This window comes from Trachemys scripta, chromosome 6 (genome assembly GCF_013100865.1).
Source record: "Trachemys scripta elegans isolate TJP31775 chromosome 6, CAS_Tse_1.0, whole genome shotgun sequence".
In the NCBI taxonomy this organism is placed as follows: Eukaryota; Metazoa; Chordata; order Testudines; family Emydidae; genus Trachemys; species Trachemys scripta.
In genome coordinates this window covers 61,595,372-61,616,276 of record NC_048303.1, presented here as the reverse complement: position 1 = coordinate 61,616,276, position 20,905 = coordinate 61,595,372, and the positions used below count along the sequence as shown (strand labels likewise).

Sequence of the window (20,905 nt, the reverse complement as noted above, 5' to 3'; positions counted from 1 at the left end):
TCTCTGTTGCTTTTTACATGTTCTAGCATAGTACATTTGTACTGTGTAAAATCTCATGTGTGAGCATTTTAAAGACAAAATTGTATGGTTCTTACTAATTTCATGTGGGTAGGCTGATTCTTAGTGTGAGATACGCTGTTTACTTGGCTTTATATTATAAAATGAATAATTTACATTTAAATAAAATGTGTAGTTGATCGATACTAAAAAGAAGAAAAATAGGTCAGTTCTTATGGTATATACAGTATTTCTAAAGTATAGACCCTCAGTGACATAAGCACTGAATATGAAAAACACTGTAAGGCTTTATAATACATTTCAAGATGCTGCTTACATAGACCACTGCAAAAGCCTTTCTTCCTTTTTTCCAATTTAGATGAACATTTGCCAGCCATTTGTAAATGCCAGCAAAATGTAAAAGGCCTTCAAAATAAAGCAGATGAGGACCTAGTGGAAACTAACTTCCCTGAGCCAGTGGACGTGGAGAGGTCCGAAGAAAACAGGAAAGATCACTCTTGTACACCAATGACTGGGCAACAGAATAACTCAGGTGCATGTGAAGATAAAGAACAAGAAAATACAGATGACAGTGAAAAAGAAGGAGGGAAGGAAAAAGATTGCCCTCCACCAGCATTCTCTCATCAGCAGGAAGAGGTCCTAGCAGTGGTAACCTTCAATGAATCAGAAGCCTTATCAACAGGAAAAATTACACTGAAGCACAACCCAAGCTCTGCAGAGCCCTTTGATTTGGCTAGTGAAGTAATTACTGCAGAATTAAAATGTGGTGGTTTTAATATGAATGTAGAAATTAAAAAGGGCTTATTTGATTCTGGAACAAGCATTGTAATTGAGAAAAGGAAATGTCCAAAGAACAGAAAGTGCTATCGTGACAAGAAATATCAGAAAAGCCACTATTCTAAGTGCTGTAAGTGTCAGGATCCATCAACTGACCATTCTATAGATGACAATGAGAGTTATAAGGCATCTTCTAAACACAAAATACAAATTGCCAGCAACAAGAACACCTCACTGAAAGTAAGCATCGTAGGAAAGGAAATTAAAGTGAAATACAACAATAGAAAGCAGTATCCAATAATTCATATCGAACCAGGGGAACACACACAGTCACGGGGCAAAACTTGCAGCAGGAAATATGGAAACACTTATTCCAATGATACAGACTATTCTGTAACAGAGGTATCTTGCAGCACTGATTATGAGTCAGATTTTAGCCTTCATGAAAAGGAAGAGTCATTTACAAACTATACATGTCCAGACTGGTATCTACTTCTTCCTCCACCTGAAGAGTTTGCTGACAGCAAAGAAATATGTTTAGATACCACTACAGAGGTTGCAACCTTACTCCCAGTTAGTGATAGAAAAGAACCTGACACCTTGCCTGCAGTCTTACCAGCTTGGGAGGAAGGAAATCATATCTGTAAACAGAAAGAACCTGGGACTGAAGATCTTGCCAGTGAAAAGGAAGATTTCTGTAAAGACAAGATAATTTTCTCAGAATTTAGTTATAATGGAGGTTGTCATTTAGATACTAATGGTTCAGGTGAAAAAAGCTTTGGTAAGGAACTTATTGATGAAACCAATGAAGCAGGGCAAATAAGAAACAACAGTCTCATTGACATAAGGAATACTATGATAGCTTCACACCTGGAGCCAAAAGCAGTTAGAAGAAAGTCTTTTCCAGATGCCACCATTGATGTATTGTCACCAGTTCACCACAGAAGAGATTCTGGCTTTTATTCATTGCCATCTTTATCCTTAAAAGTACTGCCCAAGCAAGCCAAAGCAGTAGATGTTTACAGCAAGAATACTCAGACTCATACCAGCTGTACAGAACTTTGTAAGTGTTCCAGTCTCACATCATTCAGCAGTCTGAGAGCTCTCAAATCTTATCAGTATGCCTTCACCTCTTACAATCATGACATGACCATTTACCATTCTGAGCTGGAAGGAAGTATAGATGATGCTTTCTTCTTGACTCACTATGAAGACTATATAGGGGACTGTAAAGAAATGGAAGAGACATTAGTGGAAACATTTCATTCCAGCATCAATTCAAGTGTAGAACAGAAACTGGAGCATAGATACTCAGAGCCTCTGCAGAACCTTGCTGTATGTGATGAACACACTGAGTTTACAGAAAGCGGTTTAGATGAGGAGACACTAGAGAGTGATCATCGCTTTGCTGTACAAGGCCATGTTGAAGTACAGAATAAAGCCCTGATATTTCAAGTCCCTTCTCCTTCCAGAAGCCCTTCAAATGACCATTTTAGTGACAAAAGCATAGCTAATACAGTAGCCATAGACTGTGTCCAAAGCCAACATTCAACTTTACAGCCAAGGAAGTATGTTCATCCAGCTACTACAGAGCCTGAGGTAACAATAAAGAAACGGAAAGGATCAGTGATGACTGTAATAACTGGAGAGCGAGAACGAAGGCTTATCATTCAAGGCGACAGTAAGGGGAGAGCTGATTCCTTTGGCTCTGGGATAAAAAATGAGCCTAAGCTACCCTGCAGCATTCGAGAAAAATCATTTATGTCCCCTTTGTTGGATGCTGAGGAGTCAGATATAGATAATGAATTACAGAGCTTTTCTGAGATCCGGGACATATCTGGGAATATTCCTGATGAAGCCAATTTCCATGATGATTCCACACATATTACTTCAATGTCCAGCTCCTCAATGCATCCTGAAGATAAGCAAGTTTTCACTGAGGGTACATTTACCAAAGAAACAAAAGAGAACCTGTGCAGTGAACAAGAGATAACAAGCCAATTATCTGATCATTTAAGAATAGAGCCTGTAGCATGTCAGATAGAGCAGTTAGTTAAATCCAGCTCTGAAGAAACTGAGAAAAAATGTGAGACAAAGGATTGTTGCCAGAACACAGACACACCAATGTCACCAAGAAAGCAGATTAGTCAAAAAGGTAGGCATTCCAGAATTCTCTGCGTTATTAATATTTTTGCATATGCTGCACATTTGGGGAGTGGCTAAGCCCTTTGTGTTTTGGTGAGATAGCTTGGAAAAAACAGAGGTGAATTATTAATATACAAGGGTCATCCTGCTTCTTAATCCCATTCCATCATCTCCCTGGTGGTATGTTTAGTTATTTGATTGTACTCTGTTCACCACTCCCTTCTCTGTAGAATCAGGCAGGCCAGTAGTTTATTAACAAAAGAACACTTTAAAACAGCTTTGCTACACAGAGTTTGACATATCGTAACAAAACAGTGTACCAATGTGATCCTCCTGGTGAGTAAAGCAAATACCAGAGCAGGTTTAATATAGGTGCAATGAGACACGTCCTCAGAGCTCTGTACTGTATTTAGAAACCATGTAAGTATGTTTAAGGATGCATGTGGTCTAGTGACCTCAGCAAAAGACTGAAAGCCAGGCACATCCTGGTTCTAATCTTGGCTGAGCCTTCAGCACGTTCGATAACCTTAATCAAATCATTTGACTTCCCTTCTGCCTCTCTCTACCTATCTGAGAAAATGTGGTACAGAGAAGTATTTTTGTAAACAAGATGCTGCATCTGTTCTGAAATTTCCTATTTATCTTCCTTTCTACCATCCATACATCCCATAAGAATACCTACGTAACAATTAAAAAAAATTGTATCATAGCAATGTAAAAGAATGAGTTGTCTAATCCCTTTCCTTAACAGTTTTGAGTTGTTACCAACTATATATAGATCATCCTTAGGAAATTCAGCTGACATTTTTTTTGTTTAATTTTATTACTCCCAATGTGGTTACCATGGTCCCTCCTTAATTCTATCTTAATTTTTTCTAGATATATATAACTTTACACACTTAAAATTAGATTTTCAAAATGCTCAGCATTGGCCTAACTCTATGCCCATTGAAGTTAATGGCACAACTCTAATTGATGTTAATGGGACCAAAGGAAGGCCAATGAGAGTTTTACCATTAACTTCAATGGGAGCAGAGTTAGGCCAGTGCAATGCACTGTTGAAAATAGTGCCCTATATAAAATTAACATTCCATTACAGACCAAAACAAGGGAGGGGGCCAAGCGATGGTAGCTGATGATAGTGAAGTATTATATGAGAAGAGGAAACTGACTGGATCCCTTAACCATTCATTTCCAGACATTATTAACATTTAGGGAGGTATTTTTAAGTTTAGATTTTTGTAAAGAAAGTGTAACATATTTGTAGGGGGGACTCCAGTAAGGTGACCAGATGTCCTGATTTTATAGGGACAGTCCCAATATGCAGGTTTTTTTCTTGTATAGGGAGCTATTACCTCCCACCCCCTGTCCTGATTTTTCACACTTGCTATCTGGTCACCCTAGACTCCAGTGAAATATACATTCAACCATAGTTCTTTTTGACAAAGATTTTTGATAGTGAATTACACTACATTTATATTGTGTAAACATATCAGGAGTATCAGTTGCTATGGGGAAGAAGGCAGTTGCCCCTCCCTTGGCTTTTCATAGGCTTCTGTGTTCCAGCATGTCTTCCACCACCCTCCTACCCAGTCTCCCAACTTTGCAGGATACAATGAAATGCTCTATATGCTGACACAACTTTGCCCTCCCCTGAATTTGTTTGAAATAATGCTCCAGAAACAGATAGACAAAATTGCCTCAAGGCAATTCAGACTTTAGAAGTCCTTTCGAATGGCCTGAAAAGCATGACCTTTTCTTTCTTCTTTGAATCCAAAATAATTCTTAAGATCCTGATTCTACCACATACATTTGCGAGGAATAGTATCCTAATCTGCAAGTGCTCCCATTGATTTTACTGTGGAGTAAGATACTATATAGCATAAATAAGGTCACAGAATCAGGCTCTTAATTATTTTAGGATATGGCAACATCCTGCTCCATCCAGCAACTGGCCAAGTGCAGCCATTTCATTGAACAGTCTACAGATAGAGAGGCAATGTGTGGCTTGCCATACCCACAACAGAATGGTACTTGAAAGGGACACATATGGCAATTTCAATGAAAAAAAAAAAGAGAGAAAAGAGGGAGGAGAAAAAAAAATCCGGGCCATATAAAATTCCAGTAATATGTTTCCTCTAGTTTTATTTACTTTTCCTGGTAACAGCAGGATTTTATTTATAAATCACCATTGAAACAAAGCAGCAGTTCCCATGTTTCCTGGCAAAACTTTGAATAAGTGAATTACTATATTTGTTCTTAAACCCACGGTGGCCTTCCAAAGTTTAAAAAAAAAGAAAAGAAAAAGAAACAGCCCATCACCACCATAATCTAGTGTTGTTGTACCTCCATGACATAGAAAAGATACCACCATCCAATGTTGTAATAAGCACTAATAAAGAATTGCATGTGCAACAATGGCTAGGTACAACAAAGTCTGGTTATGGGGAAATATCCTTGTTTATGTTTGTTTAATATTAATATTTAATCATTCAGCATCCATACTATGCATGAAAACCAAGGTGTATCATTTTTATAACATAAATATTAAAGCTGCTTGTGAATGTTCCATCAAAAACAATTTTCAATGGAAATTATGGTTTCTGAAAAATCAAAATTTTCTGTAGGAAAATGACATTTTGTGCCTCCCAAGCTTCCCCTCCAAAAAAAAATTCTGTTGAAAAAATTGAAAGAAAATATTTAGTTTCAGAACAGATTATTCAAATCAAAACATTTTGTTTTGTCAAACCATATCAACACATTTCATTTTGGGTCAATTCAACATTAATCTGTGTCTGCCTGCCTCAATTGCCATGGTAACTCATATCCCTATTCTCCTTCTGGGGTAGGATCTCAGGTTGGAGATCATACGATGCAATGTAGTCTTCCCTCTGACTGAGCTGCAACAATGCATCATGGGATATCAGTGATTTCAATTCATCATGGAACATATAGTCTGGCCAGGGAGACCAACCCATAGAAGAGAATGGGGGTGTGAAGCACATGAAGTACAGCTGACGTGACGTACCATGATGGCTCAGGCAGACGTAGCTTAATATTGAACAGATCCGACACTAAACATTTTGATTTTGTTCAACAAACCAAACCAACCAGTTCAGTTCAGGAATGTCAAATCATCCCATTTCAATTTCAAGTGTTGAAATGAAATGATAGCTGTAATAAATATGTTGAGCGTCAGCGTTCCAGATAATGTTAGCTTTAAAGTATGCCACATAGAAAAAAGCTTCCTTAATTTGAATAGTTGTTTTCAAAATGTTATTGAAATTAAATGATCATTTTAAGGATATAAAATGTATGGGGGGGGGAAAGTTTTTTCAAACATTAAATTATATCAAAAATATTCCCATCATTTGCCACGAAGCAAGCTACTCTAGTAGAATTTAGTTTCCTGCCACTCAGCAGAAGAATGTCTGTCTGGAATAGAGGTACAGTGGCATAAACCTTGATCATTCAGGGATTGAGAAGCATGTAAAGAGGCTGTTGGGACAATGGTGCTTGGAAGAGGCACTCATTCAACTCATCCCAATGGAGTTACAGCTAGATTAAGTCTCCCTAGTGCTACCCTCTCCTGGTAATCCTACCTGCCCTCTCTGCTCAGTCATCTTTGTCCTCCCAGGTGTAAATGGATGCAGCTAGCACCCTTTGCACCAATGGAAATAAATCTACCCAGGGTCTTTATTTCTAGATTTGTTTTTAATGTCTGAAATAGCAATAAAGTAGTACTACAACATTTAGAATTTGCTTAGAAATAAATTAATATGGAAGTATTCTACTTTGAGTTTTGTACCATCTTCTTAACTGCTTTTTCTCCTAGTTATATTTTTAAGGACAACTTTTTAAATAAGGGCACCTGAGACATGCTTTACACATGCACATAAATGCACAGATTTCTTTGCACATGCAACTAACATGCTTGTGTTTGCAAATTGAGGGATTATCCAGGCAGATGGCTATGTAGGTGCTTAACTAGCGATCAGCACGCACAATCTGCTTTATGTATACAAGCATGGCAATTACACACACACACATTTTTTTCATATAAGCCTTGGTTATCTTTTTTTAAATGTGGTTCATGACTATTTAAAATGCTATTTGCTATTTTGATTTTATGTTTCTCATATATTTGCAAACAGACTATTGTTATATTCGTTATTTCATCATTTATAATGAGGAAAAGCTTAATTTTAAAAAGGTATAATTGACAGAACATTTTGTAAAAGAACTGTTATATCTCACATATCTAGCTCTCAGATAAAATCTGATCTTAATTTAGATTTGAAGTCAGAAGTGAATGAGACCATAAAGCTACCCGGTGAACCAGTGTTAAAAGATACAAGAGCCAGTGATGGCTCCCAGGAAGAAGCAATAGACCGATGGGCCAGGCAACGGAAGCAATTCAAAGACAGTAAAAAGTGCAGTTCAACTGGCGGGAGCTCCATAACCAGCACAATCACTGAGATATCAAGTGAGTACATAATGGTCTTGCAATTGTACCTCTTCTCTTATGTGACTGACACTGCCATCAGAACTATCAGCCAAGAAGATTTCATCTTCAGATTGCACAGCCCATGTACCCCATGAGAGGGTCTATTGTTCACTGCTGAAGAATACACTGCTGAGTGTATTGACACTGTCCTCTAAATTGAATTTTTCATTCGTTTTGGATGTCTATCTAGCCCTTAATTGGGTACACACTGTAAACCAGAAATAACTTCCTGATCCTGAGGCTTTTCTCTAGTTCTATTTTCACCAGGATTATGACTGAGGTTACAAACATAAATCATATTAATAGATACAAGAAGTATGCCTTCCCAAACTTCTTGTGATTATATTTGATTCAACTGAGCTATGTTTCCTTCTTTCCACTCATATGAAGTAGGCTTCTCTGTCATTCATTTTTTGTTCCTCTGTCATTCCTCTGAATGACAGAGGAACAAAAAACCTGTTTAAGGGCCAGATTTTTGCACCCTTTCTCACATTCAGTTGAACTGTAAGTAGTCTTATTGAAAAGTCAATGGGGCTTGTCAGGGAATAAGACACTACACCGCAGGGGGCATGGTGGCAGAGTCTGGTCCTAAATGTAGAATTCTTGTTCTTGTCCTCTTCCCATCACTATAATCCTTATATTCATTCATCAAGCTCTTTTTCCTAAGACCTGCTACCTGGATTGCCCTTCACTGTCTCTCTGCTCTCTTGGAACAGCTATTCTTGTAACTGGGAGGTATACCCAACCCTACACTGGGGAACAGGGGAACAAGGAGGAGTTCTGGTCACAAGAGACTCTGCCCAGCCGTGCCTTCTGGGCATGCTTTCAATGAAGGCAGATCTTAAAAAGGCACAGCACAGCCCAGTCAGGGCAGTCGGTCCAAGGGAGCAGACCTGCATTGGTAGCTCCTGCAGGAATCCAGTGGGAGACCCACACCTCCAGAAGCAGACCTCAACTCAGAACCATAAGCATGGCAAAAGAGACAGCAGAGTATCTCCTCATGAGAAGGGAACCTCCTGACCCCCTCCTGGGAGGACAAGTTGTGGGCTGTAACCCAGAGATTAGGCTGGGCACACACCTGAACTGCGTGCCCCAGAGCCCTGGGATGGAAACTGAAGGAACAGGAAGGCCTGGGTTCTCCTACCGCCAACCCCTGGACTTGAACCCACAAAGTGGTATGACTAGCCAGTGCTCTGACCATTAGGAGATATGGTCTAGGAAGACAGTCTCCCATCACGCTGTCTCATTAAGAAATCTGTCACCTTTTCACATGTTTCAGAGTACATCAAACTCACTGGCTCTTTGTCTCAGAATTTTCTTTGGGCAGAATTTTCAAGTTGAGCTGTTTAATTAATTTATGCTTCATGCAGATGGATTCCGCAACTAGGAAACAACATATGTTGTACTTCTCACACAACACTGGCTTTGCCTCAGTTTGTTATATTAGCTAATTTAAACAAACTGTCTTAACAACAGGTAAATGAACTTTTTATCCTTTTAAAGAAATGAAAATTTTATCTACGTGCAGAACACACTGCTCCACTTCTATCAAAAATACTTGTCATTGGGGTTGTTTTGGTTGCTGGCTTACTAAAATGAATTTTCTGAAAGTATTCCTAAAAGATTGATAGCCCTTGGACTGATGTCTTCAGTTTATTCCCAGAATGATTACAATTCACTCTACCACTGCTTATGTTGTATCTACAAATCTTGTACTGGAGGGATAATTGCTGGAGGTGAAAAGTCAGTGAGTCTTAGATATCTAAGAACTGGACTGAGATGACTAACTCATTTTACATAGACCACCAAAAGCTGTCAGATAGTAGCAACTGCAAGCTGTTACCAACCTAGGTTAGATCCAAACCAGCTTTGAAGATATGTGAAGGTATCTATTACAAATCTCCTGAGCCAAAAAACCACAACAATCTATAAGCAGACATAGCAGGACAAAATTTGCCTGCAGAACATTCATTGGTTTCAATGGGAATTGATCATATGTATATTGTAATGTTCCATAGATCAAATATACTCCAATATCAAGAGGAACAAACATCCAAAACTGCAACTTGCTGGAGCCAGGGTTGCAAGGGCCTTGCACTACTGATGCTTCCCTCCAGGCTAATTTTTTGCCATCAAGTGTCCTGAACCTGGTTCTCCCTGCCTGTTGCCTGTGGAACCCATGAGTAACTCTGACCCACTTAATTATGAATTATAGTATTCCATATTTTAGACTGACTGTTGTCAGCTAGAGTCTATTAATCCCAAGCTCTACTTGGTTCAGGAATAGATTTGGTGGGAGAAATGTGTCATTAAGCCATCATTGCACTTCATTGTATTCTTAGCCCATTCCATTGGTGTATGTATGCACTCAGAACAATTCTAACTTGTACTTGTCTGTGGTGTACCCCAGTGGTCATTTCAGTAGTTAAGAGCCAAAGCGCAGCATGCTCTTGGATCAGCCCCCTCCTTCCTTAACCCATTCTTGGTATGTCCCCTGTGCTAAGTGCTGTGATGGAGAGTGGTGTAGAGCCATTCCTGCAGCTCTACACCACCTGTGGGATTTCTTTATGAGTATTCTCCCAGGGCTGGTCCCCTCAGGTATATAGCCCATTTACTACCATCAGGGTAATGTGAGGGGGGCAGGAATGGAACACAGAATATGGCCTTCTTCTTTACTATGTCTTCACTTGTGTTTGGGAAGTTTCTAGTGCACTTTGAATGCTACTACAGTCTTAATAATTAAATATGAACTATTGCCAAAAATCTGCATAACATATAAAATATCCAGTCCAGCAGGTAGGGCAGTTGTTTAGTATATGGCCTAAGTTATCCTTCATTTTTAGACTCAGGAAATGCTATCAACCTAAGATGTGCTTTAAAATGACAACTTTACAGTGCAGAGTTACATCTGGTGCTCTTCAAACTGTTAGTCTTGCTCATCTCAAATTTTCTGCATAACAAGATGGTAGATGTGATGCTTTTACATCTGTAAACACAGTTAATTAATCTGTCAGAGCTAAAGAAAATGCTGAGTAACATACATCTGGTAAATAACTTGCTGAACATAAACTGAGAAAGAAAAATCTAATTTTTGTATTTTCAATTCTGAAATGACAGGGGCATGTGACTCTGCCCCCAAATACATGCTAAACAAGGCAAACCCTGCCCTTATCTCCTAAATATGCCTGAATTACTTCAGCTGTTTTCTGCTGGACGGACTATGGCTTGTTGTCATTTTATGTGGGACTATTCCATAATAAAATCTTTAAATATACAGCCCAACATTGTATACTGTCAGTGAGACTGTTCTAGAATGCAAATAGTTTTGTGGCACTTTATCTTACTAAAGAAATATGAAACAATTCTCCATACAGAAGCATTGGATATTAGCATGTCAGTGGTATTAGTGTAGTTATGGGATAATGCCACTTGTTAAAAGGGTTCAGTGGACAAACTGCCTGGTATTTGAAAGAGTAAGGGTTGAGTGTTCTGCACATGACCCTCCTATGTGAAAACCTCCCCATGAAGTCCATAGACAATTGAACATTTGGGGGATAGTCAGTTTGTACAACATTTCTACTACCTCGCTGATGGCTGAGTGGGTGTCTCTGAGAAATGAGTTAGTGGTCTCATTATCTAGTAGATAGATGTCCACTTTACAAAAATCACTATCACGGTTTGCACTAATTGGCAACTTTTTGGCAGGTTCAGTAGATAAGCCAAAGATAGAATTAGCATGCAGATTATCCTTCCATCCTGTGGGAATACCCTCCAGGTCACAGCTAGCATTTTCACAGATTTATAGACTATAAGGCTAGAAGAGACCATTGTGATTGTTTAGTCTAACCTCCTATATAACACAGGCCACTGGACTTCCCTGAATTAATTCCTGCTTCAAGTCCAATAGTTGCGTTAAACTAGAGCATGGCTTTTAGAAAAACATCCAATATTGATTTTAAAATTTCCTGTGATGCATAATCCATCTCAATCCTTGATAAATTGTTCCAATGCTTAATCAGCATCACTGTTAAAAATTGCACCTTATTTCTAGGGTTAATTTGTCTAGCCTCAACTTCCAGACATTGAAGAGTCCTCTATTATCAAATTTCCAATCCCCCTGTAAGTACTTCTAGGCTTTGATCAAGTCACCCCTCAACCCTCTCTTTGTCGAACTAAACAGATTAAGCTCCTTAGTTCCTTCATGATAAGATATGTTTTCAAATCCTTTAATCATTCTTGTGGCTCTTCTCTGAACCGTCTACAATTTTTCAACATCCTTCTTGAAGTGTGAACATAAATACTGGACATAGTATTCTCAAGCCAGATACACAGGTAATATAACTTCCCTACTCAAGATTTCCCCATTTTGATGTAGCAGTTTGGTAAAGATTGCTTTCTGCTGCCTATGTTCTCCGTTTTGTGACTAAAACTACAGTTTTCAGAGCTGTCCCGTTCTGGCATCTTTCACAAGTACTGAATTCATTTTTTAATCCAGACCCCTAACACACACAACTCAAATCTATTCTGTAAAGCAGAGAGGCACAACTCACCCCACCTTGCTCTAGGCTGGCTCTTTGCAGACTGACTGCTGAAGCCCTGGCTCATACGCTTCCCTACAGAGTCCCCTAGCCTGCAAGCAAGACCAGGAAACCCCCTGAGAATTTAAAGTGATAGTTTATGATTTTAACATTGTTTTCAATACACCACAATCAATAGTTCGTATTCTACCATGTTGAAGAAGTTAAGCACAGCCCTGTATATGCAGCTATGCCATGTATATAAATAATGTCTTGCTGGTTCATAAGATTTCAACACAGATTTTATGTTGCAGCTTATGTAACACTATGCTGATTAGTGCTGTCTTTGTAACTGAATGACCAGTGAATCACTCATCTACATAATCAGATCTGTTCCTAAGAAACTCCCTATTTTAACACATTATCCAGTGGAACATAAACAACGATCACTATGCTTTAAAGGCTCAGAATCTCAGGATTTTCACAGAGATAATGTACTGATTACACATGGGCAATCAATGGTCAAGAGGAGAACACAAAGGTAAGTTGGTGTGTGCTTGTGGGTCAATGTGTACTGTTACTTTTGGCATTCCACAGTCAAAGTAATGTTGTTGTGTATTACTTAAGAGAAGGCAACAAAAATCTGACACAAGAAGAGTCACACAAAAAATACTGTGTACTGTAACACACCACTTACAATATGTATTTATAAATCTGCTGTGTGTTTTAATAAGAAGGATCAGCGGAAGTCATCATAGAAATGTATTGACTTGGAGTAGGATATACTATGTGTGAGAGTCATTAATTAAATTTTTATGAAACCTGCACGAGTACAAATGTAACACTGAGTCCAATTAAAAACGTACTCAAATTTGGACTAAAGTGTAACAGTCAGTAAATATGCAGAGTATAAACCTATATGTATGTGACTTTTAAAGTAAATATAATGATTTATCTGTGTAAAAGAGCCAAAATTATAATAGCAAGACAAGGTGGGTGATATCTTTTAAAAATATCTTTTACTGGTCCAACTTCTGATGGTGAGAGAGACAAGCTTTTGCCCTTATACAGACCTCTTCTTCAGGTCTCGGAAATAAGTAGACCCTGAGTACATTTCCCAGACCTGAACGAAAGGTCTGTGTAAATTCAAAAGCTTGTCTTTCCCACTGACAGAAGTTCGTTCAATAAAATATATTACATCACCCACCTTGTCTCTGTAATATCCTGGGACCAACATGGCTACAACAGCATTAAAAATATAACAGGCAGTCAAACGTTTCAATCATTGTTTGAGTGATGACACTTATTTTAGCTCCTGATTTTTCCTTCCCACACACTCCTGCTGTTTTTCAGTTTCTACTATATGGCAGTTTCCAAGCACCTCCAGTATTGAATCATAATACCAAATTTCCAGAAACTGTACTCAGTTTCCTAACCAATAAGACTGCAGAGAAAGATGTGCACTTAATAGGCCAAATTCAGACCTGTTCTGTAAGCCAGCACAGTTGAAATGAATCATAGAACTGGAAGGGACCTTGAGAGGTCATCTAGTCCAGTCCCCTGCACTCAAGGCAGGACTAAGTATAATGTAGACCATCCCTGACAGGTGTTTGGAGATTTTTAAGAGTAGGTTAGACAATGATGGAGATTCCACATCCTCCCTAGGCAATTTATTCCAGTGCTTACCACCCTGACAGTTAGGAAGTTTTTCGTAATGTCCAACCTAAACCTCCCTTGCTGCAATTTAAGCCCATTGCTTCTTGTCCTATCCTCAGAGGTTAAGAAGAACAATTTTCCCCTCTCCTCCTTGTAACAACCTTTTATGTACTTGAAAACTGTTATCACGTCCCCTCTCAGTCTTCTCTTTTCCAGGCTAAACAAACCCAATTTTTTCATTCTTCCCTCAGATGTCATGTTCTCCAGACCTTTAATCGTTTTTTTTTTTTTGCTCTTCTCTGGATTTTCTCCAGTTTATCCACATCTTTCCTGAAATATGGTGCCCAGAACTGGACACAATTCTCCAGTTGAGGCCTAATCAGCGCGAAGTAGAGTGGAAGAATTACTTCTTGTGTCTTGCTTACAACATGCCTGCTAATACATCCCAGAATGATTTTTGTTTCTTTTTGCAACAGTGTTACACTGTTGACTCATATTTAGCTTGTAGTCCACTATGACCCCCAGATCTCTTTCTGCAGTACTCCAACCTAGGCAGTCATTTCACAACTAGGCAGTGCTTTCCGCAGTACTCCTTCCTAGGCAGTCATTGGCTGGGAACAGCAAACCGCGGCCACTGGGAGCTGCGGGGGGCCGTGCCTGAGGACGGTCAACGTGAACAAAATGTCTTGAGGCCTGCCAGAGAATCCTTTTCTTTTTCCATCCTCATTCTCACGTAATGAAGTGTCAAGTATTCTCCATCCTTTGCTGTCACCCCTTTTACACATATGGTATTTTTTAAATTTGGCAGTGAAACTAAATTATTCCCATTTGTATCTTCTCAGTAAACTCAGAGGAAGCCCGTTCAGTGGATCTGAGTCTCCGTAGTGAAAATGAGGAGAGAGGTTTCTACACAGAGAACTTTCATTCAGCTTCGTGGGTTTTCAGAGGGGATGACAGCAGTCCGGATAATAGCCCTAGATGTCTCAGCAAAAGGCCTAGGCCAGTAGCAGGTAAGCATTCTAACCTTACAAGTACAAAGTGTCCTCACAGTGTGTCTAGGTGTTCTGTGGATGTATGGGCATGCTGAGAGAACTCAAGCTATGGACAGGGCCCCAAACACTGATGCTGAGGGCAGGAAGTGGAGGAATCCAATAAGTTCAAAAAGGCATAAATGTTTAGAATTTCTCCCAAAGCACACCATTTAAAATATTTATTGGAGAGTCTACCCTCTTTTAACACAGAGAGAGTCAATTTGCCTGAATGTAAAGTAACCTTCAAAGCATTTTCTATCTTGCAAATGTTACACAATTTGGAGACAACAAAGCTATCATAAATAATTTAATATGGGTTCCCATTAAACAAATACTTGGTGAAGGAATCAAGGTGCTAAAAGCTGAAGTTCTGAGGAGTGCATTCTAGGATATTTTTAACCCACTCATCAGTATAATATTTCCTAATGAATCAGACCTTCTGAGATGTGCAAGTTCCACTTAACGCTATCCCTTTTCAATTGCTATTGGGAAGACAGGTTTGGATTTAAATAGAAGCTTAGATCCTGATCTCGCATTGAAACTGGTCCCTATATCAATGCTGAATTCCACTGACTTTAAAGGCAGTCCATATGGGCTTAGGGTCTGTGCTGGCAGCTCCCAACATAGGATCAAGGTCGTGGAGATTCAGGCTGGGGGTTATGGAAGAGAAGGGAGGGGAAAAGATGGCCACAAAGAGGAAGAAGAGACACATCTCTGGAAGATAAATAGGTTTTCAGCATGAAAAAAGAATGATAGCCCTGGGAAGAGATGGAGTTATACTTGTTCAAGAATTCAGCCCATATTTTGCAGATGCAACTTAGATGGCAAGCTTTAAAAGTGTGTGTCTATTTGTTCAACTGAGTTTGATTTGCAAAGATAAAGGGAGTCTTTGAGGTCAATCCTTTTCCTTACTTTACAGTTCGTGAACGAACAGTGAGGATCGCAAAAGGAACTGGTGATTACCCCTGGGGATTCCGAATCCAGTTCTCAAAGCCCATCCTTGTGACTGAAGTGGATACTAGTAAGTGGTGCCTATACATGTTAATTTCTATTATGAAAATATACCAAAGTGACTTACATAGTACTCAATAAAACAAGCTAACAATATCCCTGAATTGATTGTGGCAAGCTATCTAAGGGATCTAGTCAGCTGGGACCTCTACAAGTCTCACAGCACAGATGCTATCACATTCCTTATTTGGAAGGAATTCTTCCCCTTGAGAAGAACAGGAGTACTTGTGGCACCTTAGAGACTAACAAATTTATTAGAGCATAAGCTTTCGTGGACTACAGCCCACTTCTTCGGATACATACAGAGTGGAATAAATATTGAGGAGATATATATATATATACACATACAGAGAGCATAAACAGGTGGGAGTTGTCTTACCAACTCTGAGAGGCCAATTAAGTAAGAGAAAAAAACTTTTGAAGTGATAATCAAGATAGCCCAGTACAGACAGTTTGATAAGAAGTGTGAGAATACTTACAAGGGGAGATAGATTCAATGTTTGTAGGTTTCAGAGTAGCAGCCGTGTTAGTCTGTTTCCATAAAAAGAACAGGAGTACTTGTGGCACCTTAGAGACTAACAAATTTATTAGACTGGTGGACTAGTCCACGAAAGCTTATGCTCTAATAAATTTGTTAGTCTCTAAGGTGCCACAAGTACTCCTGTTCAATGTTTGTAATGGCTCAGCCATTCCCAGTCCTTATTCAATCCTGAGTTGATTGTATCTAGTTTGCCTATCAATTCCAGCTCAGCAGTCTCTCGTTGGAGTCTGTTTTTGAAGTTTTTCTGTTGTAAGATAGCCACCTGCAGGTCTGTCTTTGAATGGCCAGACAGGTTAAAGTGTTCTCCCACTGGTTTTTGAGTATTATGATTCCTGATGTCAGATTTGTGTCCATTAATTCTTTTGCATAGAGACTGTCCGGTTTAGCCAATGTACATGGCAGAGGGGCATTGCTGGCACATGATGGCATATATCACATTCCCACCGACTGGAGCGGAGCCCTCCCGGCAGGTGGCAGGCAGTGCACAGCAGGGTGGGAGGGGCCACGTGGCAGCACCCCGCTGTAGCCCTGGCCGCCCCTCTTCTCTTTCTCTTCCGCCCGCTCCCTCCCTCTCTCCCCTGCTAGCCGGTTCCCCTGCACCCGCGCTCCAGCACACAGATCACTGTGAAGGACGAGGACTGCCCTGCCGGGCTTGCTGCAGGGCGCTCCCGTCCTCCGTGCCGCCGCCCCCTACAGGGTGGCCGGAGCGGAACAAAACAAAACAAAAAAAGCGGCTGTGCTGCCCTAGGACTGGGCAGAATGCCGCCTCATTCAATCTGCCGCCCCAAGCACCAGCTTGCTCGGCTGGTGCCTGGAGCCGGCCCTGCACATGATGAATGTTATTCTGGCCCTGGGTATATTACCATCCCCTGTTTGTGTGGCCCCAGTAGCATGGAGGGAGACTATGGGCTTGGCTACACTTGCAAGTTAGAGTGCATTAAATCAGCTCCGGGCACCTTAACTCCTGAGGTGTCCATACTGGCAAGGCACTTAGAGCGCCTGGACTCCGCGGCAGGAGTGCCCCCAGTAATCCACCACCATGAGAAGCATAGAGCTTGCTGCGCCCTGGCTGAAACGCCCGGGTGTCAGTGTGGACGACGTGTTGTATTACTGTGCTGTGATTGGCCTCTGGAAACATCCCATAATCCCTTGAGGTCAAGTGGCCACTCTAGTCATTGTTTTAAATTCGGCTGCAGGCATGCAGATATCCCCTTTGAAAGCCGGCATGCTTATCTGCTCCGGGACAAAGCAAACCATTACTGTGGAATGCTCCTACTACAGAGGCAGGCGTTTGTGTGTGTGTGTGTGAGAGAGAGAGAGGCGGGGGGTGGGGGCTGATGTCGGGGTTTCTCCCTTCCCCCTGCTGCTGTCTGAACTTACAAGACAGCAGCTAACACACTCTCTGCCCCCCCAAAACACACAGTCTCTCCCCCCCACATACACACAACACACTCCCTGTCACACTCCACACACCCCATTTGAAAAGCACATTGCAGCCACTTGCACACTGGGATAGCTACCGCAATGCACTGCTCTTTGTGGCATTGCAAGAGCTACTAATGTGGCCACACCACGGTGTTTGCAGCTGACAATGTGAACATACGGCAGCGCTTTCCCTACTGTTGTCTCTGAGGGCTAGTTTAACTCCCGGTGCTCTACATCTGCAAGTGTAGCCATAGCTTACATCTACACTAGAAACTTCAAAGCGCTGCCGCGGGATCACTTTGAAGTGTGAGTCTGGTCACGCACGAGTTCTGGGAGAGAGCTCTTCCAGCCCTCCTGGTAATTCACCTCCATGAGGGGAATAGCTCCGAGCGCTGGGAGCACGGCTCCCAGTGCTCGGAGCCTGTCCACACTAGCTCTTTTTCACCCCCCTGAACCAGCAAGTTAGAGCACTATAAAATTTAAGTGTAGACAAGCCCTAACCAAGAATAACTGTGCTATTCAAAGCTGTGCAGCTGGGCCTTTTTCCTGACCTTATGTACCAAACTGTCTTGTCTCCTGAATATGATGGCCCGACATGCGGCCAGTTTATATGGGCTTTACAGTTTGAACCTCAGAGGGCTGCAAATCTGTTGACCATACAGAACCCTTAAAAAGTAAATTTCAGGTCAATCTGTGTAGCGCTTCCAAACAGTATCATACTAAAACTGCACTGGAGAAAAAATCAGAATTGCTAGAAAGAAATGGAGTATAGAGAAGCCGATGCACAGAACCATGGACATAGCAGAAAAGGTCAAAAATCTTACCAGCTTTAAGACTTCAATCAGAAACCCAGACAAAGCCTTAAGGTCTGAATAGTTAGATTTATATATCAGTCATGCTTTGTGCATGAAACGTCTGCTCAGTTCTAAAAGTCATTCTAACCTGTTGCCTCTTAGTAAATATTCTGCTTATTAAATGTTAAAAATAAAACCTCCAGAGTAGAAGAGCTTCCCATACAAAGGACAGGCTTATCCAGTGGGGAAAAAAGTAATACGTTAAAAATGGATAATTTATATTACACTTCCTTTGCAATATTGTCTAGAATTTCTCCTATGATCTCCTAACATGTAGTATGCAAGTAAATAAACATGACTTTTTCAGTATACCTCCTAGAAAATCATAGCTTTGTTTATCTATATGTTATGTGTACCATTAATATGTCTTGTCAGCGGTCAGATGCTAGACAACATTGCAAGCCTAGGAAAACTTGACTTTTGAATCACATACACACAGGACCCTATGTATAATATGATTATACGGTAGTTCAAATGGCCCCATAATTGCCCTATTTCCAGAAATTGCCATGTAATTTTACTCCAGAGCTAAGTTTCCATTCTTTTTAAAAATGAAATCTCTAGGTGTGATTGTTGTGAAGATTACCTTTACAGCATTAATCAGGTGTAAAATGACACTGAAGTTATTTTGAAACAGTCATTTTGAGAGAACTGTAAGCTGCTTACACTTCTATCAAGGGGATGTTAACTCTGAACCAGAATGATGACAAAACTAAATGTCAGAATTGCTAATAATTTCACTACTGATAATTTTAGCAGAAATGTTAAGTTACCACTTGCGCCTATCATTGCTAGAATTAGTGAAAATGTGACGACAAATCTAGAAACAGCTAGTTGCCATAAAGGGTTGCAAGGTGTCATGATCTGTGGGTCTCAGACTCGAGTCTGCAGGGTTTAAAAGAGCAGCCATGGTCCCACACTCCATCTGGTAGCCTGCAGGTACTTGCTTACCTGGGCCCCATGCACCCAGCCCCACTATGAGGCTCTGCCCCTGCAGAGCTATTGGTGGAGTCCCAGAGCAGCTGATTGGTCTGCTGGCCCTACTTAAGACAGCAGCAGGAAGGAACAGGAAGCTGTTCAAACATCTGTGCTCCACCCTGTTCTGGGCTATGTGCCCTGTGCTTCCTGACCCAGCATCCTGACCCAGTTGACTCCTGACTCCTGTTTTGTGACTGCAGACTCTGGCTCTAATGGCTAGGTCTGGCCACTCACGACCCAGCTGTGACACTAGGCTGGGAAACAAAGAATTCATGTCACCACCCATGCAAAGTTAGTAACCTCTGCTCTTACCCAACAGGGGGAGAAAAAGAGGAGATGCTGCTTCTCTCTGGTACTAAATAGCTCCACTTGCTTCTGCTCTGCAGAAACATTCCTCCTGGCCTCTTCAGTCAGTAAATGTAACCCATAATAAGAGTTTATGTAAGGTATCTGGGGCTAGGATGAGGGGACAGTTTTGGCCTGAAGAATACATATGTCATATATAATACATAGAGAAGTAACGCTAATACTGTGTATAGCAAAAGAAATTGAAAAATTAAGTAGTTACTGTAAATTATCTATCTCTGCTATTAAGTTGGTTTTTAAAACATTTTTGTTGTTTGAAAAAAAAAAAAAAAGGTGATTAGGCTTTAAGGCCAGATTGCTTTATAATTCTGTTTCTTCAAAATGTGTCTAATTGTATTAAGGAATAGCATGTGAAACCCTTATGATTTTTTTTAACATTTTGAAATAGAAGACTGATGGAGCGGGGTGGGCTTAAATCACCTTTCAACTTGTAAAATCTTGTATGGCATCTTCTAGCCTGATACAACTCAAAATGGCTGAGTTGCCATTTTATACATAGCTGATCTATAATCTAAGTTTATTTTTCTGAAATTGGTAGAGACTCGTGCTACTGCTGTGTCTACTACTTACCATTAACCTTCTAATTTGCTCCCCACTGCTTATAAACAGCCTCTGAAATATATTGTAGGCTCACATTTACTAAATGATGGTGCTTGGGTAATTTAAAATTATACGTATTTTAAACAATAAGGGCACGGAGTGATTTTTCTGAAGAACCTTTTTGCATGGTACATTTGGGAATGCTTAATTACACGCTGAAAAGAAGAAAAAATTAGTCTGAAACACAAGTAGGTAGAATTTAAGTGATCATGCATTACTGTACCTAAATGGAGCATATTTTCTACTTATATAACTTATCCTACATTTCTAGCTGGCATTTGCATGAATCTTTTGTGCGTGTGGTTTTCAGGAACTAATGTATAAACAAAAAAGTAATCCCATAACAGTTCTGAAGTAGCCACAATTTTACTGTGCCTATGTCAGTTGCTTTTTCTCTTAAAGGAAAAAGAGTTAAAAATATTTAAGGCAGAATCCTGTTAGCCTTCCTCACAAAGTAGTCCCCAAACAATGGGGTGATG

The 20,905-nt window shown here is 40.3% G+C and overlaps 1 protein-coding gene across 2 annotated transcripts in view; it reads left to right on the top strand.

Annotated features, from left to right (window-relative positions):
* Positions 1–20,905, top strand: part of LOC117879537 — a 67,751-nt gene that overhangs the window by 6,821 nt on the left and 40,025 nt on the right. For both annotated transcript variants that reach the window (XM_034774787.1, XM_034774786.1), the window contains exons 3-6: positions 377–2,950; positions 7,235–7,426; positions 14,463–14,630; positions 15,571–15,672. In XM_034774787.1, coding sequence (XP_034630678.1) covers positions 377–2,950; positions 7,235–7,426; positions 14,463–14,630; positions 15,571–15,672 — 3,036 coding nt within the window. The remainder of the gene's footprint in view (positions 1–376; positions 2,951–7,234; positions 7,427–14,462; positions 14,631–15,570; positions 15,673–20,905) is intronic.